Source organism: Mus pahari, chromosome 10, assembly GCF_900095145.1.
Source record: "Mus pahari chromosome 10, PAHARI_EIJ_v1.1, whole genome shotgun sequence".
Taxonomy (NCBI): domain Eukaryota; kingdom Metazoa; phylum Chordata; class Mammalia; order Rodentia; family Muridae; genus Mus; species Mus pahari.
In genome coordinates, this window is record NC_034599.1 from 113,283,747 (window position 1) to 113,310,470 (window position 26,724).

General features: G+C 48.5%; 1 protein-coding gene across 2 annotated transcripts in view; it reads left to right on the forward strand.

The window, feature by feature from the left end:
- Myrip (myosin VIIA and Rab interacting protein) overlaps positions 1-26,724 on the forward strand; it is a 172,308-nt gene that overhangs the window by 99,418 nt on the left and 46,166 nt on the right. The window contains exons 1-7 of one of the 2 annotated variants that reach the window (XM_029543653.1): positions 9,053-9,168; positions 15,838-15,974; positions 18,488-18,568; positions 21,041-21,138; positions 21,315-21,395; positions 23,446-23,592; positions 26,262-26,424. In XM_029543653.1, the coding sequence (XP_029399513.1) occupies positions 9,140-9,168; positions 15,838-15,974; positions 18,488-18,568; positions 21,041-21,138; positions 21,315-21,395; positions 23,446-23,592; positions 26,262-26,424 (736 nt within the window). In that variant the 5' untranslated portion in view covers positions 9,053-9,139. Of the gene's footprint in view, positions 1-9,052; positions 9,169-15,837; positions 15,975-18,487; positions 18,569-21,040; positions 21,139-21,314; positions 21,396-23,445; positions 23,593-26,261; positions 26,425-26,724 lie in introns of those variants that run through there. The other variant, XM_021206681.2, reaches the window with a different exon arrangement.

A 26,724-nucleotide genomic window follows, 5' to 3' on the forward strand; every position in this document is an offset into this window, starting at 1 on the left:
AAGAAGAAGAAGAAGAAGAAGAAGAAGAAGAAGAAGAAGAAGAAGAAGAAGAAGAAGAAGAAGAAGAAGAAGAAGAAGAAGAAGAAGAAGAAGAAGCAGCAGCAGCAGCATCTGGGACTAGAGAGATGGCTCCATAGTTATAAGACCATTTACTGCTCTTCCACAGAACCCACATCACTGCCTGTGACTCCAGAGTCAGGAGATCAGACCCCTTCTTCTGACCTCTGAGGGTTTCTGCATACATATAATGCACTTAATGTACACTCAGGCAAGTATACATTAAGTAAAAATGGACTTTTAAAGAGAGGACGAGAGCTAAGGTTTGCCTCCCCAGCATAAGAAGGGATTAGCCAGTATCTCACACCTGCAGCATGTTGGGAGGGCAGCCTTTAACACGTAAATCCTCGGGGCTTCTTCGAAGCAAAGGATGGAGAGAGCAGATCGGGTGGCTCTCACTTAGGTCCCTAAGTGACCTAATTTGGAGGAGGCAGGGCCCACCATGAGGGCTGTGGAGTTCTTCAGGGGCGAATACAAAAGGTGATGCTGAATCTGTTCTGGACCACATAAAGCTCTCGGAATCAACACTGAACAGCAGGGAACGCTTTTCAGTTTCTCCTCTGGGAAGAGGCACGAGAGCCCTGTATGTGAGCTGCATCCCCTACACCATGAAAGCTATCCTGCCCTAATGATGCCCTGAAGGCCTGCCTCGGGTGTGAATTGCTCTCAGAATGGTCGTAAAAGCAACAAAGATTCCTTCATGTGTGTGTGTGTGTAATTCAGAGACTGTACTAGCATGAGGCACGTAGGAACCTGTGGGTAAGCAAAGCACTGGAGAGCAATGCATGGTGGGTAAAAATGGCCTAAAAGGGGTGTGCTTGACCACAGGATGCACGAGAGTTTCCTACAAAGGGAGTGTCTCACCTCCCCTAGAATACTCTGTTGTCCCTTCTCCCCAAACCCTGTCAGTATTAAAGTGCTTCCCTCCAAGATGAGAGGAACCGTTACACAAGAGAAGACGTGAGGAAATTAGCAACAGAGCATTTAATTTATTCTGAAGAGTTATTCTAGGGACCACTAGAACCCCAGCTTCATTCAAATGAAACCAGGCATAGACCGCTGTATCCCAGGGCCCTGTCCCCAGGTGCTGGGCACAAGCTGGAGAGGGGGCTTTTTCTTTAGCCTCCAAGATGGGATATCCTCAGAGACCTCCAGATGTGGACTTACAGACTCAAGAAATGTAAAAACCCCCATATGAACTAAGTTACTTTAAAGGTTTTTAAAGTTATGTGTATATGTTCTACGTATAGAAGGCTAAAGGGATGTACATGTGAATTCAATGCCTGTGGTGTCCAGAAGAAGGCATTAGATCCCTTGGAGATTGAAAGGGAAAGAATCTGCACAGGACACACCAAGACCAAGTTCTCCAACCCAAAGGAGATTTATTTGCCCCAGAGAGACAAAGGGTAGAGGATAAGACACAGAACAGGAGATAGAGGTGAGGGGGAAAAGAAGCCAGGGAGAGGGAAGGGATGTTACACACACACACACACACATGTGCACATGCGCGCGCACACACACGTACACACACACATATGCGCACACGCGCGCACACACACGTACACGCACACATATGCGCACACGCACATACGTGCACACGCGCGTGTACACACACGTGCACATGCGCGTGCACACACGTACACGCACACACATATGCGCACACGCACACACACATGCACGCACACATGCGGGTGCACACACGCGTGCACGCACACGCACACGCACGCGCACACGCACACATTAGGATACATAGGTTCGTTTTGGTTGGGCAGGTTAATTGGATGAGCCAAAAGGAGCTCCTGATGCCTGGTCTTCGGTACTTTGATAGCTGACCCTTGGTGGTCAGCCTCAGGATGGGGAAGTAGCCAAATAAGGGAATGGACCTTGGTGGCTCTCTTTAGCAATGTAATCTAGCAGTTTAGCAAGGCAGAGGGGATGGGGGAAGGCAAGGCTTGCCAGAGCCATGTTTGCCTTGCTTGGCTCAGGCCTGCTAGAACCCTTCAGAGCTGGAGTTACAGGCATCTGTAAGCCGCCCAGTGTGGGTGATCATTTAGTCTCCACAAACAAGCAAATCAGAGACTTAAGACTTTGGGAGTGTGGTCATAACCATAATGCCCTTGCACATTAGTGCCAGAGGAAGAGGCTCTTTGCCAGGTGTGGCTGCTGTGTACCGGCCTTGGAGACAGCTTGTGTATGAAGAATCGCCTCAAGTTACTCAAAATAATTGTCTATAGACTCCTGTTTTCTTCTTTAAAAGTACAGGCAGGCCCTGAGGCCAGGGTGTGTGTGAATATGTGAGAACCCTGCCAAGCTATTTGAACTTGAAAACTGAGAGCAGTCGCATCCTCACGGTGTGCACTGAGGGACATCACACTGGCATTTTACCCCATTTTGTTTTGGACCTTGGGGGGAGCGTCTGAACTGTGCATTAATGAGTGTACTGTGTTATTTTTGAGTGCTAAAAAGCAAGACACGCAAAAATTTCATCAAGGAAATTCAGCACATTTGAGGGAGTTTTTCCTCCCTTCCTTCCTTCCTTCCTCCCTCCCTCCCTTCCTTCCATCCTGTCTGTTTTACTATGACCCTGTGCAGAGTCCCTGACTCATAGGGTTCCTTGAAGGGTGGTCAGAGGGCTCTGGGCCAGTCCTTGGGGCTCTAGCTGTGGGTCCTCCGAGCTAGACAGATTCTCAAGTGACTGCCCACCTTTGAAAACCTTCATCTGAATGATAGAAGAAACGCAGATTATTTGTAAAGGTCTCTGAAAGCTCTGGATGGGAAAGTGGCTAGCACGGTCCAGATTTCCTCCGTGGTCTAGAGCTGAAGTCTGCTTAGAGAGACAGCAGACCAGCCCCAGGTGAGCTTATCTGAGGACATGCAGTTCCACCACACAGCCTTCCCCATCCTCTGCCTCCATTCTGCAAAGCTAGAAGACCAGCAGGAATGTGACACTGGACAGAGGCAGCCGCATTTTTAAAAGAGGAGCTGTTCTTTGCCAGTTAAAACGACAGCTATACAAAAAAGTCTGGGTGTTCTGAGCTATGGTTTGCCAGAGCTCCTGCAGTTTGGCAAAGCCCCTGTTTACCGTGTGGATGAAGAAAACACCCCACCCAGCCTGCCTCCCACTCCTTACCCTCCAGATCAGCTCATTTTTAGTATCTGTAGACCTGCCAAGAACCCAGGCGGGTGTGGGGAAAGACAGCTGTCTGTTGCTATGGAGGCCCTCAGCTTCTCAAGGCCCAGGCCTGGAATTGCTGACTTTGTAAATGAATCCCTCCGCAGCTCTGGAGGAAGCAGAGGGATGGTGACTCTTCTGTATGACCTGTGATGTTACTGAGAACCAGCTCGGCTAAGTGCTGCTTTGGCTGAACGGATGCTCTACCCCTTACACAGAGGAGGAAAACCGGGGAAAGGACCAGGGGTGCCTGGTCCAAGCCTGGATCTCTTCCAGATCTCTAAGTGTTCTGGCTCCGTTCTCAAGGGTGATCTTGTTCTGAGAACTTGTTTTCTAAAGCGCTCAAACGGGGCTGGCAAGCTAGTGAGGTGGCTCAAAGCATATGCCACACAAGCCTGGCAATGTGAGTTCAATCCTGTTAGAAAGGAAGGACGCTGGTTCAGCCCTGGTCAGTGACTTAAGTTTTGGTGAGAAATCAGACAGAAAGTTATCTTTCCAGACAGTTAACCCAGAGCTTCTCTTGGGGGATATTTTTGGTTATGTGCAGAAGGAGCTGATCTTTCTCTTCACAGTCCTCAAGACCTGCTTCATAGAGAATGCCATGATCAAATACGAAGTGACTCCCCACCACCATGCACCCCCTACATGCATGTCTGTGACCCACCACCACCATGCACCCCCCACATGCATGTCTGTGACCCACCACCACCATGCACTCCTACATGCATGTCTGTGATCCACCACCACCATGCACCCCCTACATGCATGTCCATGACCACGTTCAGCCTAGAGATAGCATTTGGAGGTAAATGTGAATAAATTTCCATCCTGAAGGAGGCGTCCTGCAAAGAGACCACACAGTCTTAAGACCCTCGAGGGTCTCTGTGAGCCACATCTGCAGATGCCTGGACAGTAGACCTTAGCTCTGCGGGCTCCAGCTGGATGCCAGCAGGACATTTGAATTCCTCCACTGATGCCCAGGATATGAGGGTAGACAGTGAATTCAGGAACTTGGAGGAATTCAACCAAAGAGGGTTAGAAACCCCGGTGCTCCAATCTGCCCAGGGCATTGCCCCAGAGGGCAGGACTGATTTACAGCATAAATGACCAGCTCCTTTCCAGGGCTACTGATCATTCCCCAAATAAAACACTAGCAGTGGCCTTTTCTGAGGTTTACATTTGAGCATAAATACACTGGCTTCACGTTTTATGGGAAGAACTTGATGTTCTTTCCCTTTTTTTGCCACAGCCCTTGAATTTTCATCCACATGAGGATTTTGCAAATCTTTTGCCTAATGCAATACAGTTCATGGGATTGTGATCTTTCAGATCTTCCTGTGGATATGTGAGTGTGAGCTCCATGCTCTTGCAGAGGAGCTTAGCTCAGTTCCCAGCTCCCAGGTCAAGCTTACCACCACCACCACCACCACACACTCCAGCTCCAGGGAAAGCTGGTGTCTTCTGGCCTCCATAGGCACTGCACCCACAGGTACACAAATAAAAACAAACATTTAGTAACTGAAAATTAAATAATTAAAGTTATAAAAGTTTGTAAAATCCAGGCAGATGTTGACTGGTAACCACTTTAGACACAAAGATGCCAAGGTGCTCAGAAGCAAAGCAACTTGTGTGGTCCCGGAGATATCAAGGGGTGGGGCTGCACCCATCACTTGGTCCCCAGTAGATCAGTGTTTGTTTGAATCAAACCTGGTTACACTTGAGCGTCTCTCTGCCTGGGAGGTGTATGCAGAGAAGACTCCTCAGAGCTCTCTTCCAGATTCAGCTTCCTCGGCCCCATCTTCCTCCTGCCATCCAATCTGACCTTGTGATTGACGTAAGTCTCGTCAGTGTGGCCGAGGGAGCACACAGGGCCACAGGCTGGGATTGTTCCAAACTGATGCAGCTTGAATTAGCAAAGCAAGGAAGGTGGAAAAATAAAATCAGTGTAAAAATCCATGTGAATTTTCTCTACAAAGCTTTATCAAACCCGGAGGCTTTAAGTGAGCTTCGGCGGCCCTCTCTCCCCACTTCTCATGTGTTTGGTGGGCTTTTCCTGGCTGGCTTATCTGAGATTTCACAGCTCTGCAACACCTCCCTTCCAGAGCCAGTAATAGAAACTGGCAGTGCTGTGTGCCAGTCCTTCACTCTGGATTACCCTCTGCACAGAGCCCTGAATCTCGTCTCAAAAAAAAGGATGCCTGGGTCACCATTTTTCTTTGGGCCTTTCTAGCCAGGAGCACAGAGAGGAGAAATTTGGGGTCTCTACCACCTACCTCCTGCCAGTTGATTCTTTTTCAAGATACCTCAGGTCTCATCTGGGCCCAAGAGTTTGGCAGAAAGAACATTGCTGGTTCTGGTAACCTTAACAATTAAATTTCACAGTTTAATGTGATCTGTTATTTTCTATAATCCTTTATCAGGGCTGCCTGTTTGTTGCCGTAGGTGCCTTTCCGTCAAAACGGGTCATCTTTGACCAATCTTGAGCATGGGTTTTTGGTTTGTGTATTTGTGAATAAGTTGAAAAGTGAACTATGGAATACCTTTTGAACTACTGTCTTCACTTCAGAGAACACAGGGATGGCTCAGGTACTCTGCCTTTTCGCTGCTGGTGTAGCAAAGGAGTGCCAAGCATATATGGAGAGCTGCCTTTCTGCACTTGCCTGACCTCTGGCCTGCACCTGGCAGAGGGAACATTCTTGCATGTTCAAGGAAGTTGACTTAATTCAAACTAACCCTACACCTATGTTCTCGAACAGCAACTGCTAAGACACGTATGTTCCAGATATGAGATCAGCCACACTGGCATGTTACACCCCTTGCCCTAGCAGGGACTATGACAGGTTCCTCGGGTCACAAAGCTGAGTGCAGAATTCCCAGGTTTTTCTGCCTACTGTTTTATTTCATTTTTTATTTTAATGCTTCTTATTCCATACAAAGCAACAAGTTTATAGCATTTTCATGCATAATTATATTTTTGTCCTTTCAAAAAAGACTTATGTATATTTTAGTTATGTGTATGAATGTTTGCCTGAGTGTGTGTGTGTGTGTGTGTGTGTGTGTGTGTGTGTGTATCATATGTATGTGTAATATCTGTGGAGGCCAAAGGAAGATCTTCAGTGCCAGATCTGGAGCTGAAGTTACAGGTGATTGTGATGTGACTGATGTTGGTTCTAGGAACCAAACCTCCTGTTCCTTCCAAGATAGCAAGAACTTTTAACAGAGGAGCCATCTCCCCAGCCCCTCACATATCTCTTCAAAAGAATTAATGACTTTTGCCTCCTTTATGATAAACATAAATTAAAGTTACATTGCTGTACCAATGTAACCAACTAACACACATGAACCATACATGGGGATAACTAACACACATGAACCATACATGGGGATAACACACATGAACCATACATGGGGATTACTAACACACATGAGTCATACACGGGGATAACTAACACACATGAGCCATACATGGGAATAACACACATGAGCCATACATGGGGATAACTAACACACATGAGTCATACATGGGGATAACTAACACACATGAACCATACATGGGTATAGCACACATGAGCCATAAATGAGGAAAGCACACATGAATGACATTTCCTATCACCTGTAAATGGTGAGTAAGCATTCCAGATCATGTGTCTGTGCCTAGGAATTTATCCTGCAGGTATGCTCGTTTACATCCAGTGGGTGGGGTAAGAAGCCTTTCTTGAAGCATTGATGTGATAGCAAATTAGAACAATCTAGATACCAATAAGTAAGTAGTGCACAGGATAAATAAGTTGTAGAATGGCCATCAAGTGATGTACTTACGAACCCCTACAAAGGAGCAGGGAGCATGCTTGCTGTGGTGGTGTCTAGGGTGGGTTCTTATGAGCCCTGCAATGCAGAGTGGTCACTTCTGCAGGTCCAGTGTCTCGTGCGTACATAAAGGAATTGATCACATTACTCTGTCTTTGTTACTGTTCTATTGCTGTGAAGAGTCACAGTGACCAAGTCAACTTATGAAAGGAAGTGTTGAATTGGAGGCTGGCTTACAGTTTCCGGGGTTAGTCCACAATCATCATGGCGAGAAACATGGCAGCGGGCAGGCAGGCATGGTGCTGGAACAGCAGCTGAGTGAGACTTGCAGTTTATCAGAGAAGTGGAGGCTGAGAGGTGGAGAGCAAGACTATGGGCTTTTGAAACCTCAAAGCCCATCCCCAGTGACTCACCTTCCAAAAGGCTTTTGACAGTTCCACCAACTGGGAACCAAACATTCAAATATATGAGCCTATGGGGGCCGTTTTCATCCAAACCATCATAGTAGCCCCAGATAGAAATTGGAGGGATGGTAGCCATGAATGAGTGGAAGAATTAATTCTCAAATCCTGTAATATGTTATTTATTTCTTGAAGGGTTGGAGAGATGGCTAAATGTACAAAGCACGTGTCATTCAGTCATGATGACAAGTTTGAAAGCCCCAGCACCCACATAAAGATCTGGGTGCAGTGCATGTACCTGTAATCCCAGCTCTGGGGAGGTTGATCCTCCAGGTCCAGCTCTAGGGAAGTAGAGAAGGCAGATCCCCAGGTCTTGCTAGCCAGCCACTCTAGCTTAATGGTGAGCTCCAGGTTTAATGGGACTCCCTGTGTCAAAAATTATGTGGGAGCAAGTGATGAAGACAACCAGAATTGACCCCTGGCCAGTGCGTGTGCATGCGTGTGCGCATGCGTGCGTGTATACACACACACACACACACACCTTATTTATGTATTAAAATTATAACGCAAAAAGAGGGAGGGATGGGCTCTACCAATGGCCAGTGATAGCCCTTGTTTTTTTCTTTGGACTGAAAGGACCTTACTTGGGGGCAGGCAGGTGACAATCAGTAAGTGGCAGATATTAGCTCACTGCAACCCCAGCACCCTCCACCTAAGCATCTTACTATGGATGCACAGGAAGGTCCTCATGGTAGCTATAACTGCTTGCTTTCTGGAGTTGCCTCGGCTTCCTCCATTGCACAGGTGCAGTAAGAGCACTGACTAGTAAGAGCAACCAGCCAAGCCAGCTTCCTCCAGCCGCCAGGCAAGGCTTCCTTGTAAATAGAAACGCCTCATTCCGTAGTCGACTGTTGCGTTAGGTAAGTTTGGATGAAAGAAGCAGGAAAGGAAGTGCTCACACTTAATACAAATCTGTAGATTCTCTCAAGATGAACCAGCATCAGCATCACATCAGCATCTTGGGACCACAGGGAACCGATGCTGCCCCTCCCCCTCCGTGTCCCTAGACCACAGGGAGCCATTGACGATGCAGCTCCTCCAGCTCCTCCGTGTCCCTGGAGATGGGCTGGGAGGGAGATGTGATCATTTGTATTCTGAAGATGAAGGTGTGAGGCGTAGGCAGAGAAAGCAGTGCCGTCAAGGCCACACGGAGGTAGAGTGTGTGTGCGCTGGCTGCTTTCGCTAGCGACCTCTGCGGATTATACTCATTAGTGGGAGGCTGCACGCTCTTCCAGATGAGCCACCCCAGGCTCAAGAGTACAAATTGACTGCAGCTAAACCGAGAGCAGCCGATTTCCAGATCCACGTGACTAAATCCGGTTACTTCTGGCAAAGGAAGAGTGAATGCTGGTCTGCTTTATAAGCAAAGGAACAGAAGAGAGGCCGCACACGGATGGTTGGCACCTTCCTTCCAAAGCTGTGGAGGTCCCGCAGGCTTGACAGATGCCAGGTTTCATTAAATCAAACCCTGTGAGCCATATTGAACGAGTGAGTCAATCCGAGGGTGGAGCCGAGAGCCGCACAGAGTGTGTGACACATGAAAATGATCAAGGCTAAGATGGGCCGGTGTCTGTAGTCCACACAGGGCTGCTTGGAAGCCTAAGGACAGCCTGGTGAGAGAGACTTCAAAGAGGATGTCCTGATGTGCCCAAGTCAGGTGACAGCAACCAGGTAAGTCCTGGAAAGGAAAGGTCCTGGGCACGCACATTTTCATCTCTAAATAGATGCACAGACTATGATGTGTCATAGATTTGCCTAACAAGTCAGGATTCCAGACTCCTCTAAGGCTCCTCTTTCATTATATACCAGCCCCATGGGTTTCTGGAAGTTTTTAAGAGTAAGAATGTTAACCAGAAAATTGCAATAACAAAAACATGGACTCTGGGCGTCTTTTAAAGATTTTATTTTTTAATTGTGTGTATGTATGGGATTGGGGTGGTGCATATAAGCACACATGGGGCTGAGGCTGGAAGAGGGCACCAGATTCCTGGAGCTGGGGTCACTGGTGGGTGTGAGATGGGCAGCTGAAGTAGATGTTGGGAACTCACCTCTGAGCCTCTGCAAGACCTGTACCAGCAGGTGGCGCTAGGTCATCTCGTCAGTTCCGGCGCCTTCCTTATAAATTGGCTTATTGACACTTTACTTCTTGCTCCCTTTTAAAATACTTTATTATTATTTGTGTGTGTGTGTGTGTGTGTGTGCATCTGTATACACATGTGCACACATGTGTGCAGACACACCTGCACAACAGTACACAGATGGAGATGAGAGAATCATTTTCAGGAGTGACCATGTAGACTACAGGGGTCAATCTTGGACTCCTCTTTTAATTGACATGATACACACTTATGTATAGAATCAGAGTGCCGATTTTATATTCAATATGTAATAACCACACTGGGGTCTTGAGCTTGCTGTTTCCTTAAATGTTTACTCTTCTTTGGTGTTAAGACCCTTTAAACTCATCTCTCCTGGTTCTTTATAAAGGACATAATGAGTTGCAGTGACGTACAGCCACTGACTGAGCCATAGGTAGTCAGAGCTTGTTACTTCTGAGGGATTGTACCTGTCCTGCAAGGTGTCTACCCCCACCCCCCACCCCACTCTCTTAACCTCCAGTCACCTCTGTTCTCTCTGCATCTATGAAACCAAATTTCATTCCACGTGAGTGGCAGCCTGCAGGATTTGTATTTGGCTTGGGCCAAGGGGTCTCTCCCTGCCGACTGTTACAGTGTTTTAGTTTAATCCCATGGGTCTATTTTTACACCTTTGTTGTGTGCATTTTGTGGATCTACTTTAAAAAACTCATTGCCTTCGCTATGCTGTCTTGAAATGGCTCCTCTCTTTTTTAGTAAGTTTACTGTTTCAGGTTGTACCATTAGGTGTTTGATGATGTATCATGGGCTTCGTTCCAGTGTTAGGTATACAGATGCCCAACCCTTTCTCTGGCATGTGTGTCCGATGCCTTCATGAGAGATTGTTGGTGGTAGGGAACATGTAGATCTAATTCTGGGTTCTCTGTTCTATTCCATTGATCTGCGTTTTGTGTTTTATCTTTGGGCTATAGTCGCTTTGTAATATCAGTGTCTCTCCCACTGTCTCATAGCTGACGGGCCCTGAAAAGTAGCCTATCCCAAGGCACATAACTGGCTATCCCCAGGCACATAACTGGCTAGCCCCAGGCACATAACTGGCTAGCCCCAGGCACATAACTGGCTAGCCCCAGGCATATAACTGGCTATTCCCAGCTGGAGTTCTGAATGCCATCCTGCTACTTGCAGGGTACACCACAGGGTGCATTTGTTGCTTTTAGAAATTATATAGCATTTTATGTGCATACAAGGAACACATATGAGCCCCAGCACTCATCACCAGTGCACATGTGAGGTCAGAGGGTATGTAGCAGTTTTTCTCTCCCTCTAGCATGAAGGTTCTGGAGACTGAACTCAGGTGGTTGGGCTTAGAAGCACACACTTGTGCCCTGTGAGGGTGACTGCTCCACTGGCTGCATCCTTTACCAGGTGTTTTGTTGCATCTTCTTTAACTTCAGATGTGCTGCATACCTCTGCCTGTCTAACTGTTCTCTTTTCAATTCCATACACAGACAAGTCAGCACGGGGGCTGAGGGCACAAGCTCTGGAGCCCCACCATGGGGCACACAACCTGGTTCTGCCTCCCCCCAATATCCTCATACAGGTGCTGTGGGATGCTTAGTGTGCCCTCTGGTAAATGGAGAAGGATAAAAAACACTCCCTGGGGCTGTTTTTAACTTAAAAAGTTAATCTTACACCACTCACATGATTGGCTGACACTCAGGAAGTTTAGGATGCATCATGCCCATTGCAGGTGTGGTCTGTGGAGCCCTGGGGACTTGGAAGCTGAATGTGGCAGCACTCACCACTCAGGCTGCATCACCTTCAGGCTCAGTGTCCCATCTGAGGCACCCCTGCCTCTGAAACACCCCCCAACCCCCGTGATGGTGAATATCTGGTCACCTTGACAGGATTCTAGAGTCACCTGGGAATGAGCCTCTGGGCATATCTGTGAGGACGGTTTTAGATTGCATTGAGGTGAGGATGTGAATGGTGCGGTACCACGGGCTGGGGTCCTGGACTGAATGAGAAGGAAACAGGAAACCGGTCCTGCACTGATATCTCTCTCTCTCTCTCTCTCTCTCTCTCTCTCTCTCTCTCTCTCTCTCTCCCCTTCCTGACTGTGGATACAAAGTATCCAGCTGCCTTTAACTCCGGTGACCACGCCTCCCCTGCCATCATAGTCTGTACCCTTGCACCATGAGCCAAAATCAGCCCTTCCTTCCTGAAGTGGCTTTTGTCAGGAATAGTATCACACAGCTAGAAGAGTTTGCTTTTGTTGGGTTTTGAATATAACCACAGTCCATGGGTCAGTCTCAGGTGTCCTTGCTTCTAGCCTGGAGTTTCCTTCCCTTGTTGCTCTTTGTAAGCTCCCACTTAGCAAGCTGGGTCACATTAATAGCCGCTGTCACCTGTCAACTGAGCATGACACTTCAAGCCTCCTAGCCACATATGTCCACAGATTCTCAGTGACACACTCAGGGGTCCCCGTGTCCGAGCTGTACTTTCCCATCTTGAGTCTATTCATCTCTTGACTGCTCAGAATAGATTGCTGTGACTTGGTTCTTCAGAGCATCTCTGTCGTCAGACTGTAGGAATCTTCCTTCACAAACACACGAGTGACAGGTACACTCAACTGACAGGCTCTGAATCAACCCCAGAGTTCTCCGGGAGCTGTGGTTCTATTTCTAGCTCACTAACACTCAAAGTGCAGTCCCTCTCACCTGGAAGTGTTCAAAGTCACACTCTCAAGTCTCACTCAGATCTGCTGAAGCAAGGATGCTTGGGAGGGGCCCTACAAGTAGAAATCAGCAGGCCTTGGGGTGGTAGGGTGGATTGCCTTTCAGAACTGTCAAATGCTAAGAAACACATTAATCAACAAGGCTAGCTCTTTAGTTAGGATGAAACAAGAAGCCTGATGTGATGGTGTAGCTTGTAATCCTGGCACTCAGGTGGTGGAGGCAGGAGCATCTCAAGTTCAAGGCCAGTCTGTTATACATAGTAAGACATTGTTTCAGAAAAAAGTAAAAAACAAGACAATGTAAGACTTCAATGTTGTTTTCCTGTACAGACTGTTTTTAGCATTTATTTAATGGTTATATCCACAGCAAGAAGGTGCTTTGGGTATAATGGGTTGGATGCTGATAATAAATAACAAATTCCTAAAAGTCACCTAAGATGAAGTACTGTGCTAGCTCATACCCCAGCATATGTCAGCCATCATCATAAACCCGATGAGTATTGATTGTTTGCCTTGTAAGGCCTGGTATTGGTTTGAATAAAAATGGCCTACATAGGCTAATATACTCAGTGCTTAGTCCCCAGTTGATAAACTGTTTGAGGAGGTGTGGAGTGGGCGTGGCCTTGTTGGCATGGGTGTATCACTGGGGGTAATCTGTCTGATCTGTCTGTCTATGCCTGTTGCCTATGGGTCAAGATGTAAAGCTCTCATCTGCTGCTCTATCTGTTCCCCACCGTACTGATCACAGACTGACTCTGTAAAGCTCTAGGCAAATAGGGAAATGAAACGCTTTCTTCTAGCAGTTGCCTTGGTCACAGTGACTCCTCACAGAGGTAGAACAGTGACCACGACTGGGCTCAAGAGAAGATTTTGTTGCTGTTTAGGTTTTGGTTTGTGTTTTGGGAATCGTGTCATTAAACCTTTGAATTTCTTGCAGGACACCGTATCCAGGGAATCACTCCAGAATAGGGTTGAGTGGGTGTGGCTCTCTCTGGAGCTTCTCCTCAGTTCTGAGCAGGTGATTGTGTGAGTTGATACCAGCAGGTGACAGGCCCAGCCAGGGAGTTCTGGGCTCCTTGGGCTCTGCTTGCAGAAGAAGGCAGAGATGCTGGCCTGGAGGGAAACCTGTAGCTGCACACCAGCATCAAAGCTGATGCTGGTTCTGGGCTTTGGGGCTTCAGTGAATGATCAAAGGCCTTCTAGCTGGCTTTTACCAGGGTCTCTGTAGGAAAAAGCAACTTGGGTGTTTTTCCACTTGGGTGGGTTTTTTTTTTTTTTCATCTCTCCCTCTAATTCTTTAGAAGAAAAAAAACCTACCATTTTCTGGTTCTTACTATATATATATCTCCAAAGTCTGTAATTGGTTTGTCAGCACATTAGGCCAGATATGTGCCTCATAAAATTTGTCCCCATATTCACCAATATCTCTGTTAAGTAAGACAGTAGCTAGCTCTCAGTCACACGGATAGAAAATGACAAAATGCAGCCCAATGCTAGTCACATTCTGGGGGGACAAGAGCACTTCTTCAACAGTGCAAAGCAATCCACAGAAATGTTTCCTCTCTCCCGGAGGCAAATACTTTTCAGGCCTGCAGACTTTAGTCTCCATTCAGTTCAGCTTGTTTCTGCTTTCTTAGCTGCGTGTTGTGGACACAGGCTTGAATCTGGGTGTGAGTCTTAAGTGCGGCATTCTTTAATTTTATCAGAGAAGTAATGTTAGTATAACAACACCATCACGGATTATTTGGAGCACCTAGCTGATTGTAAAGACTTGCTGTCACTTTCTTATAACTACTGGACCTGCATTTGAGAGTTTGGTTTCAATTATTATGTTAATCTTTATAGTTGTATATTACCCAGTCTGGTTCATTTACCTTAGAAATGGGGATGAGGTGAGCTACTGGCTCTGTCTTTTACAATTTTAGTTTACAACAAGATTATCATTCTACTTATAAAAACACCCAGTAAATTTTGTGAGGTCCCTGGTCACCAAGCTTTGATGCCCTACGGAGAATTTTGCTTAAACACAAATTTTAACCCAGCAAGGCTGAGAGGATAGAAGGTGGCTGGGGTTGTGCTTCCTCACCATGCCTCTAGGTGGCGATCGTGCTGTTGATCACCCGGGAAGCAGTGAGATCAGCAGAACTGGAATTGAGCCAAGCCTTCCTTACAGACTACACTTTCCTACCAGACTCCTAGGTGGCGCTTGTGCCGCTGGCCCCAGGACCAGCAGCGAGCAGGGAAATCCATGTGCTTCCTTTTGCAAGGTGCCCTGCCTTGCTGGAGTGGGGTCCTAGGACACCTGGCTACATCACTAGCAACTGGGGCCTGAGCAGAATTCATTGCAGGCAGCTCCTGCCTCCTCACAGCTGTGCTGTTTAAATCCAGTCAACCCAGGTCAGTCTGGCGTTCTTAAGTGAGGTTTTAATGAGATTCTAATTCTCTCAATGCTGTTCCTGAGCGTGAATTAAGATTCTAGTCTGTCTTGGAATGAAAAGACACAGCGTTTACCAGCAGTGTCATATTAGAAAAGCGACTCACACAACTAGCTCAGCGGAGGGCTTCGAATTTTGGTGCGCTGCTAAGTGGTGGGTGCTTTAAGGGAAACATTATGGCTATTTTACGGTCTTCTTCTGATTCTTTGCTCCGTGGGGCTTCCTGTTGCTTAATCTCTGAACTGAGGAAAAGGTCTAACTTGCAGTAAGACCTCCGCGGGGGCTTCTGTGGCTCAGATTTCAGGGCACGAACCCAAGCGTGGTGTCCACATCCAGGCCTCATGGTTGTTTGTTCTTTGGTTGAATTTGGATTTTTTTTTTTTCCTTTTCCTTTGGAAATCTTTATATTCTTTCTCTGAATTTTCCAAAGGGAGTGTGTATTTTTATATTCACAGTAAGAAACATTACAGAGAGCTGTTCCTCAGATGGAAGCGCTTTAGAGTTTGTTCTCACCAAACGTGAAGGAAACTCCCACTGTCTACACTGACCATGGCTGCCTTGTTCACTGGGAAATCGCCTTCCCATAGTGCTTCACGCTGATTGAAGAGAGACTGAAGCCTTTTGCCAGCTCACTGGTTCTTTTTATTTCTCCAAGCTGGATTAAAAGTGCTGATAATACAGTAAGAGTATCAACTGTAAAGCCTCCTGCTAAACAGATGTTTCTGCGAGTTGGCTTTTCTTCATTAATAAACCACAGAGAATTTAGTGGCTTGAAATAGCAAGCATCTGCTGGCCCCCTGGGTGGATTCAGACGGGTCCTGCTTCTCACCCAGGGGCCCCTATGCATCTCTAGCCAGCTGGCAGCTGATAACCCGATTCACCTCTCAGGGCGTGGCTCACCAAAGGTCTCTATCCCAGAGCAGGCTAGCCTGGCCTCACACACATGGTGACAGATAGGAGGAGTCCCCCAAGCATCCAAAGATTCTGGAGACTGAGGCACAAATACCTCCTTGTGGAAGGGGCTGCCAAGGGTTGATGCCACCCTACAGTCTAACTTCTGCTTGTCTAACAGGCTTCTGAGGACACAGTCTCTGGAGTGGTTCTACAACAATGTGAAAAGTCGCTTCAAGCGCTTCGGCAGTGCCAAGGTGCTGAAGAACCTGTACAGAAAACACCGTCTGGAGAGCGGTGCCTGCTTTGACATCCTAGGTACCAGAGTGCCCACTGCTCTAGGAGGGGTTGGTGGCTGGGGGTAAGAGGAAGAAGAAGGGGATGCACCCACCCTTTTCATAGAGACAGAGAAACTGGTCTAAATTGTAGGTTCTGGAAGGAGGGCGGGTTTTAGCTCAGGGTTTTGTTTTGGTGTGTGCAGGTGTATGTGAATGCCTGGGTGTATGGGTGTGCATGTTTGTGTGTGCACTCGGATGGGAAGGCCAGAGGTCAGCTTCCAGTGTCAAGAGTTGTCTGCCTTGTCACAGGCCTGGAACTCACCAGGTAGACTAGAGCGGCTGGTGAGGGAGACCCAGGAACCCACCTGTCTCTGCCCCTCCGTTATCTCCACCACCACCAGTGTTGGGATTGAAGGCACGTGCTGCTGTGCTCAGCTTTTTATGCTGGGAATCGAACTCGGGTCCTCAAGTGAGAGCAGCGAGCACTGAGTTCATACTAAGCATCTCCCCAGCCCCAGCTCACAGGCGGTGAACGTTCCTCCTGGACTAGACTTGTTGAGAGCTTGGGAAGCCAAGCTGTTTCAGTGAATTGTGGGTGTTTTAATTATGGGTCCTTCTGGTATAAATCATCTATGTGTTCATGCACACAAGTGTGTGCATGCATCTGTGCACATGTATGTAAAGGCCACAGAAAGCATGGTGTTCCCTTCCCTACCACTCTCTCAGCCCCTGGATGCAGAGTCTCCCACTGACCTGGAACCAGTCTGCGGCCAGCAAGGCCCACCAATCCTCCTGTCTCCACTGCCCACAGCACTGGAGTCGCAAGCCTATGTGGGGCCATACCAAGCTTTTTACACTGGTTCTGGAGATTTGAACTCAGGGCCTCGCACTCCTGCAGCAGTGCCCTGACCACAAAGCAGCCCGCCCAGCCCCTAGAAACAACTCTTGACTATCACTCCCTGATGACAAACCATTGGAAAGTCATGTCTATGTGGAGATGAGAGACCAGGTCCTATGTCCCGAGAGTGCACACACCCATTTCTTCATTCTCTGAGTTCTATTGAGAGACCAGATCTATATCCTGAGAGTTTGCACACCCACAAACTCATATTCTGAGTTCTAGTTCCCAGACTCAGAACCCAGTGTCCTAGCAAAGTGACAAGAATGTTGGTGTCCTCCTGGAAAGCCCAAAGGGCAAATGTCACGTGTCATGTACAAGTTTCACAGGAAGGTGTTTAGCTGAGAAAAGCAGCAGCCATGTGAGATCAAATATGGTGGCTTAGCTCACATCTTTCTCAGAGTGCATCTCAGGGACACTTCTGCAGTAGAGAAAGGGGCAGTTAAACCACTAGTGCGGGCAACTGTTTGGGTAGCTGCCACGCCCCATCTAAAGATAAAGAGATGCCACTTCACACAACAGAGTGCTATCTGTGTGCCTGTTTTTCTGGTCAACAAGTCAAGGGCTAGAGAGGGTTGTAACTTGCTGAAGGTGACACAGCAGGCAATGGCCAGTTCAGAGACTGGCCTCACGTTCTCCAGTCCTCACCCCATGGCTTTGCACTTCCCCCATGCTACTTCCACACTACCTCCACACTACCCCCATACTACCCCCATGCTACCTCCACACTACCTCCACACAACCCCCATACTACCCCCCATGCTACCTCCACGCTACCTCCACGCTACCCCCATGCTACCTCCATACTACCTCCAAAAACGAACGTGGGCTGCTATGTCGGAATACCCCGTACTGGGCAACTTGGAAACAGTAGAAGCCTATTTATCTGGAAGTTTGAAAGGCTGGAAAAGCCTCTCTCCCTCCCTCTTTCTCTCTCTCTCTCCCTTTGTCTCCCTCTTGCGTGTGTGTGTGTACGCTCAAGTGTATGTGAATGCATGTGCATATGCATAAGTGCAGTACCTACAGATCTAGAAGAAGTGATCAGTTCCTTTGGAGCTGGAATTGCAGATGATTGGGAATTTCCTGATGTGGGTTCTGGGAGTTAGAGGTGGTTGTGAGCCTCCTGGTGTAGGTGCTGGGAACTGAACTTGGGTCCTCTGGAAGAGCAGTAAAGCTTTCTTAATCACTGAGCCATCTCTCCAGCCAGCCCCTTGGCAAGGACCATTTTGCTGTGTTATCCAGAGCAGAAGACAGAAAGGCTAGTCACACGTGAAACACCAAGAGAAGAGGCAGGGTCGTTCCTAATAAGCCCACTCTTGAGTGACTACACTTCCAGGTAACACTAATCCTCATGGTCTAGTCATTGCTTGTTAAGGCCTGCTTCCAAAGTCATCATGTTGAGGATGAAAGTTCATCATGAGTTTGGAGAGAAAATATACTCAAGTCATAGCAGAAGATACTGGAAGAAAAATGGGTTGCAGTTGCACCAAGACCCATTGTGCAGAGAGAAAAACAACAGGTCAAATACTGGACCATTGTAGCATGAACCCATTGCAAGGCAGGCTTCATCAGTGTGGCTGATCCACCAGCTCTGTGGCTCAATCCCACCCATGTTCATCAGAGACCTCTCATGGCCACATTGCTCTCTCCTCTAGGAGGGGGATTGTTTGAACCCAACCTGGAGAATGAAGGGAGCATTTCAGGAAGTGACTCCACGTTCTACAGGCAGTCGGAAGGTAAGGACACTTGACTGACTGCTGCTCACACGTTGGAGGCTCAGAGGTTGGAGTTGGTTAGCTGTGACCACTACCATGCTGTGAGGGACCAGCGGGAGCTCTGGAACTGGAAGACAATGATCAAGCCGGGAGCCTGTGCTTCCTGTGTGAGACTATTCCCACCATTTACTAACATTACATTGTATGCCAACACCCTCATCCAAGAATTACAGAATGGCATCAGAACCCTTGGAGACTTGGTAACCATCCCCGTCACACCCATGCCCGGTCAAATGCCTCACCTGGCCACTAGTTGGAAAATGCCTGAGTTTATGAACTCAGCCTGTCTACCAGGGCATCACTGGAGATGAGCCTGGAACCTAGGTCAGTGGAGTTACCCACTCATGTTTGCTGAGGGTGTGAGGCCTGAAGATGCTTTGGTGGGTAAGATATGGCTAAAGTACATTGTATACATGTACAGTTAATATATGCTAGTTATAAAACACAACATCAGGATTGGTGAGACAGCTCTGTAGATGCCTGCAGCCAAGCCCAGTGACCTGAGTTCAGTCCCTGGGACCAGTGGTAGAACTGACTCCCACAAGTTCTCCTCTAACTGCCACACATATGCAATGGCACACACACACATATACACATATCATATGCACACATATACACACATATGTATACAGACATACATACACACATATATACACATATGTATACACATCACACACATACACACACATGTATACACACATAAATACATACAAATACACAAACACTATACACACATACAAACATGCACACACAACATATACATGTATACACATGCACACATACACACATCACATACACATATACATATACACACATACACACATGCACATATACAAACAGACATACACACACACTCATTATACACATACATAAACACATATATACATACACACGTATACATATACACACACACACATATACACACAGAGAGACATACATACACATATACACGACAGACACACACACACATATAAACATAAATTATAATTTTAAACAGAATAATCTTACTATATTGATGAGTATCAGAGAAGCCAGTTGGGAGAGAAACGGCCATCTCCAGGGAGCCCTCTGTGTGGTGACAACTTACACTTTAACATGTTCTCCTCATGGGCTCTTCTTATTAAAGCTTACATTAAACATGTTCAGTCAGCCAGACCTTGTGACACACATCCTCTACCTGAGTTGCCTTGACCTTAGCTGCATTTGTTTTAAAGAATTCACTATATTTCCCAAATCCCCCGTTCTGGCCACATTGGTGTCTCCAGGAGTCTAACGAGCTTGGCTAGTGACTAATGAAGAGCAGATGCATTCACACCTTGTCTCATTTCACAGATAACGTTCAGCAGCTCCCAGGAGACTGGCATATGCTAATCACACGAGGCTAGCTTATAAATGGCAACAGGAGATTAAAATTAGAGAAAGAGACACAGGCACCATCCCTTTCAGACCCGTGGTCCTGTGGCTGATGTAGCGTGGACTCCAAGGCAGTCAGTGAGCGCGCTGCTGTACAGCTCTGTGATCCCAGCTACTCCAGGGCTGCAGCAAGAGGACTGTGAGTTCAAAGCCAGCATAGCCAATTCAGCCAGACCTTGGAGAGATGGGGGTGGGGAGAAGAGACTATTCCCACAGAGAATGACATGTCCACTAACTCTACTGATGCAGGCTCAGCTGGCAAATACTCGCCACACAAGTGTGTGTTTCTGAGCTCACTCTCCCTCACCCACATAAGAAGCAGAGTGCAGGAATGTGTATGTGCGGTCTAGTTTAAAAGGTCACGTGGGCTTGCCTTCATTGTATTGGAGGATTTTCTCAGCAGTACTGAAGCCAGTAGTAACCCTCTGCTGTTTGTTAAGTTACCTAGCCAGTCTGAGATTCACAGACTCATTTGTGTAGTGTGACCATACGGCACTGCACTGGGGTACCATGGTGGTTACATATGTGAGACTGCAACCACATGGCACCGCACCGGGGCACCAAGGTGGTTACTGATGTGAACTCCCAGCTGAATCCTAGCATGTTTTTACTCAGACTTGTTACAGATGCCGGTTTATGGCCTCAGTGTTTGCTTTAAGCCAGGATCACAGCCCCGTGTCTCCGGGACATTTAGCCATTTCTATCCGTATCATCACAGTGGTAGAGTGTACAAGATGGGACTTATGCTGCCTAAGAACGCGGACAGAGAAACACTATTGTTTGCTGGTCCCCTGGAACTATCTTGGTTACTCAGTGGGAGACCGGAAGGCAGAGGGGGGACACTCAGAGAACCAGAGTAGGATTCCAGGGATGGTGGGAGGCAGTAGCGAGGTCGATAAGGACAGCAGGCTCATGTCCTCTCCTGAGCAGCTGGAGCGTGTCCCAGAACCCCAAGGGTTGAAAGCAGAAACGTACCACGTGGGGCAGTTGTGACCTGTCCTATGTTCTGTCCCTTCCTAGGGCACAGCATGATGGACACCTTGGCTGTGGCCCTACGAGTGGCAGAAGAGGCCATCGAGGAGGCCATTTCCAAAGCAGAATCCCATGGGGACAGCCTGGTAGGACCTCCTTCTGTGTGGTGGGAGGTGACAAGGTGGGAACCTGGCGATCGAGAGCGGGTGCCGGTGGTCAGGGGTCATGTCACTGCAGCCTTGAATAAGGCTGTGTGTGACCCCTCTTGACTGTTGCCCGGATGGCTGTGACGATGAGTCCCCTCGTTCTCTTCCTTCCACAGGACAAACAGAACGAGGCCAGCTACCTGCGGGACCACAAGCAAGAGCTGACTGAGGAGCTGGCCGGCACCATCCTGCAGAGGGTAGGACAATTCAGACCAGGCCAGGGCCTCTCGGGCGCTGGAGAGGAGACGCATAGAAGGGGCCCATTTGCTGACCCCATGACAAGAGTTAAGGGGCCTAAGTAAAACTGCGGGCTCCATTCTGTCTGCTGCCCTTGCCCTCCTCACATGCACTGGCTTGGCAGGACTCAAGGGCAAAGACTGAGGAGGGTATATGTCCCATGAACATGATGATCCATAGAGGCACCTGACAAAGGGCTGTCAAGAAGGTGTCTTGAAAAACTTCAGCGTTCGTTTTCAGTCACAGCGACCCAAGCCCCATTCACACAGCAAGGACACTCCTCAGTCCTGAGGATGCCCAGAGGTCTCATCCAATCATGGGTCAATTGATGTCAATAGGGCCACGAGCCCAGTGTAGGGTGTTAGAAGAAAGGACGTAGCACAGGCCACTCTGCGGAAGGAGGTGAATCCAGTCTGTCAGTGTCCCCAGCAATCCAAAGCCAGAAAGCAAATGCAGCCATGCCCGGCCCTGAAATGGGGGTGGTGCCTTGATTCGGCCCATACCTGCGCCTTGGCAGACACCTTCGTTCTTCGCTGCCTTTCCTCATGGCTCTGTGGTCTGAAAGCCCACTGAGGGCTGGGAGATCCCTCAGCTTGGTAAAATGTTTGCTGTCCATGCTGAGTGGCTTCTGTCTTCCATCCCAGGGGGGTGTACGTGGGACCTTGGGGTTCACTGACCGGCCAGCCTAGCCCAAAATTGACAAAACCCAGGCTCTATATGAGACCTCGTCTGAAGAAAGTGGAGAAAGAATGAGGAAGACACCCAAGGTTGACTTCTGGGCTCCACAAATGTATGCACACACAAACATGCAAGCACTCACTGAAGAACTATGGCTTGCCCTTTTTCTCAGCTGTCTCATCTGTAGAAGGTAGGGTCTCAGAGGAATCTGTTCCCACAGGACTACTCATTGCACATGGCCGTACCAGCACAGCTGATGGTAAAAAGGGACCTGGGGATCTGCCACTCCGCAAGGCTTCCAGATGCTCCCTCAAGTCAAGGCCTACACCCAGAGGCACCAGAGCCTATGTGCTATGCAGCTTTAGTTGATACACAACTCTCTCTGGACCAGTGTTCTCAGCTGTCAAGTGGGGAGAATGGCAGTGAGCATTTCTCAGAATTACCTGGAGGAATAGCAGGGACAGGGCATCCATAGTCCCCAGCATGGGGTCTAAAAAGCTGTGGATATCAGAAGGGCTGCACAATCTGGCCTCCATAGCCAAGGATCCAACATATGCGGGAAAAGGATTTCCAGAAGGTTCCACAAAGGACAGCCTGAACTTCCTGTTCCAAGCAGTGGTCTGAGTCCACATGAGCAAAAAAAGCACTCACACTTAACCACTGTGGTCTTCCACCATCCCCGAAGCCGGAGTCCCTTCCTGTACCTGTCATTTGAGCATCATCTTCCTGGTACCTCATCCATGTACCCACATTATTATGTGGTGATGGCTGCATCTTTAGTTAGCATGTAGACCTGTTCCCCAAACAGTAAGCCCAGCAGCTATTTTAATGACATGTGTCGCATCAGTTGCCATAAGTGATTTGAAGATGAGTTGACACAGACTGGGAGACCCATAGTTCCTCTAAGCAAACAAACCATGTTAAATCTACCTCAGGTCTCATTCCTCAAACTCCATCCATCTTGATTTTTGATATCTGGTCTCTTGCTGTGACCTGGGACCCACAGATTAGGCTGAGCTGGCTGGCCAGAGAGCCTCGGGGATCCCCCTGCCCGTGCCTGCCCATCGCTAGAATTATAACCGTGAACCGCTGTGCCCGGCATTTTTACAGGGGTTCTGGGGTGCAAACAGAGCAAGCACATCAGTGAGGGAGGCTGATTCCTAGAGCCAGTCCTGCAGATGGAGGAGGGTGGCTGCCTTTGGCAGGTCATTGAGACTAGGTGCCGCTCCAACACACGGTAGAGCTGAAATGTTAGGTGCTATCTAAGCTTCTGGGTGCCTGGAGAAACATTCCAAGGGCGATCCCTCCAGAACGTGTCCCCCGTTTCCCCAGATTATAAGAAAGCAGAAGGATAAAGCTGAACTGCGAGCCGAGGAGGAGGAGCCCGAGTGGCCACGGCCCCAGAGTGGCAGTGTGAAGGCCAGAGGTGAGGGGACCACGGCCCCTCCAGGACGACACAAAGCACGTGCCACCTTCGGGGTAAGTCACACAGCACTACCACCCCACACCGATTCTGCACACCTGTGGGACAAAGCCATTCTCCCACAGAAAGGGGAGGCTTTAAGCCATCTGCAGTTGAGTGTGCTCTCTGGGTCCTAGAGGAGATCTGGGGTATGCAAGAGGAACAGTTGGGGTACAGGGGAGAGCGAGAAGCTGAGAGAAAGTGCAGGTTGCTGGGGAGTTTTACATTGAGACCAACTTAGGAAAAAATGAAGATGTCCATAGGCTGTGTGTATGTGTGAGTGTAGACAGGTGTGCATGTCTGTGTACCTGTGTGTAGGTGTATATGTGTTTGTATCTGTGTGAGTGTGTGTGTACCTGTGTGTAGGTATGCATGTATGTGTGTACCTGTGTGCATGTGTACATTTGTTTGTTCCTATGTGTGGTTGTAAATGTGTGTACCTGTGTGCAGGTATGAATGTGTGTATGCCTATGTGCAGGTATGAATGTGTGTGTGCCTGTTTGTATCTGTGTGTAGGTGTGCATATGAGTGTGTGTGGAGACGAGAGGTCAACCTCAGGTATCCAGCACTGTCAACCTTGATTTTCTGAGATGGGGTCTTCTCCCTCTGGTCTGGAATTCACCAATTCAGCCAAGCCAGCTGCCAACGCCCAGGGACCCTTCTGTTCCCACCTTACCAATGCTGGGATTATGAGTGTGCCCAGCTATGTCCAGCTTTTAAATGTGGGTTCTAGGAATCAAACTCAGGTCTTCGCACTACCAAGGCAAGAGCAATCTTGCCCAGTGCACAGAGGCTCTGCTTGCTCACACCATGCAGAGCTGAGACCCTTACATTGAGGAAACGGAGCCTTCGAATAGTTAAAATACCCCAAGGTCCCGATGCAGGAGGAGCTGACTTTGACCCCTCATTAGCTACTGCCTATAGAGTAAAGAGACAGTTCTCCTTCAAATCTCTGACCTTCTAGGTCTCACTAGCATGGACATCCATGAACCGTGCGTGGGCTCCGGCCTCCCAGGTCCTCTGAGCTCCCCCAGTTGTGCCTACCCTTGCATCTCCCTCAGATGCTTATATGGGTAAAAACTGAAGAAAAAAAAAGCAGAGGCCACGGGTGGGAAAGAGTGAGTCAAAATAGTGAGAAAGTGGAATACTGAAGTAACCCCAACACTTGCTGGTAAGCACACAAGACCCCAAAGGTGGTTAAGTAAAGACATTACTGCAGTGCCATCTGCTGGGAGCAGTTCTCATTGCAATAACTGAGTCCCCTTCCTTCCTGTTGAGGATTTAGCAAAATCACAGATGACTCCTTGACCGCCTCTTCCCTCCCCCATCCCCAAGTTGTTGAGTGACATCATCAAAACCGTTCCAGATTCTAGCCAGACAGACAGCAACTCCTGCCTGGGGATGAAGCGTGGAACCATGCCGTGACGTGTGGCTATTTAACTCTCCTATAAGGAGGACCTTGATGCATAGGATAGATGTCTTTTTCCGTTACCCCATCTCGCATCTTCTTACATGGCCCTCCAGGTTTTCCCGGGGAGGATTAGTGATTTTCTGTGACTGTAAGCCCAGTCTAGCTTGTACCACATTCCCAGCAGTAAGCCATGGCCGCCAGAGCTGAGCGCTCCTGAGCATTCTAGGTGCAGAGCCTTTTCCCAGGCTAAGAGTCCCTTGGGACCAAGGTCACTGAGAACAGCACCCCTTCCCAAAACCCAGCCATGGACTAAAGCTGTCACTCAGCACACCTTGCCGAGTTTTGCTGTCTGTTCTGTTCCAAACACTCATGCGTGTGTACATGCATGTGAGTGTGTACATGTGAGTGTGTACATGCATGAGAGTGTGTACATGCATGTGAGCATGTACATGCATGTGAGCGTGTACAAGCAGGTGAACGTGTACATGCATGTGAATGTGTACATGCATGCAAGTGTGTGTTTAGATGCATGAGTGTGTGCAGGTTGTGTGCAAAGGACTGCCTCGGGTGTCATGCCTCAGGAGATGTCCACATTGTGCTTTTGAGACAGGCTCCATTACTAGCCTGCTGCTCACCAGGTAAGCTAACTTGCTGGCTAGCAAGCCCCAGAGACCCGCACATCTCTGCCTCTCAGTGCTAGAATAAAAGATGCACACTATCTCACTTAGCCACACCTGGCTTTTATGTGGGTCTGGGGGGTCTGACATGGATTTTCATGCTTACAAAGCAAGCGTTTCTCTGACCGAGCCTTCTCCCCAACTGTCACGTACCCTGTGAAGTGCACCATGAGCACACAGCAAGAGGAAGCTTCCAGATTATGGACCAAGGCTGTGGAGAAATTCCAGCCCCCGGATGATGACTCCTGTGTTCAGCTTCAGATCATGCCACACTTGCTTATACATCTCTGAGAGAAAGTCTATGTCTGCTTGGCTCTCCCCTGTGGTGGAGAGTGGGTGATGCAGCAGCCAGGCAGGGAGGGGCTGTGCTCTAGGATCCTCTTACCTGGTCTCATGGGTGCTTTCTGGGGCTAAATGAAATGTCCTTATGTCCTTTCTCTCCTAAGGCTACCAGGGTTCCAAACAAACACCTCCCGTGCCAGCCTGCAGCTCCTGAGCCTTGCTGAGAAAAACAGCCTCACTGTGAGGTGTCCTCTCCTGAGCTGAAGACACTCAGCCTGGGGCTATGCTTAAAGCTCACACCTCCCTCTTTCCACAGAGGTCGCAGTCCGCGTTCGCCTTCAGTACGGAAGATGCTCTGAAGTCCGGTTCAGCAGAGGCAGCACCAAGGCAACCCAAGGACCGCGCCCAGCGTCTGCTGGAGGATTCTGCTCTGCCCAGCTGGAGGAGCATGGACGGACTGGACAGACTGGACGGAACAAGTAATGCTTTTCTTGGTGGCGGTGGTGTTTGTTTCTGTGTTTTGTTTTGATACAATACCTCATGGAGCCCAAGCTGGCCCCCAACTCCTTGTATAGCCAAGGGTGGCCTTGATACTTGATCCTCCTGCCTCCGTTTCTAAAAGCTGAGAATATAGATGTGCACCACCACTCCCTGGCTCCAAGTGGGTTTCAAAAGTGCTGTTTGGGGTCTTGCTAGCTATCACATGGCCATTCAGCTCCTCCTCCCGAGAGAGAGAGAGAGAGAGAGAGAGAGAGAGAGAGAGAGAGAGAGAGAGAGAA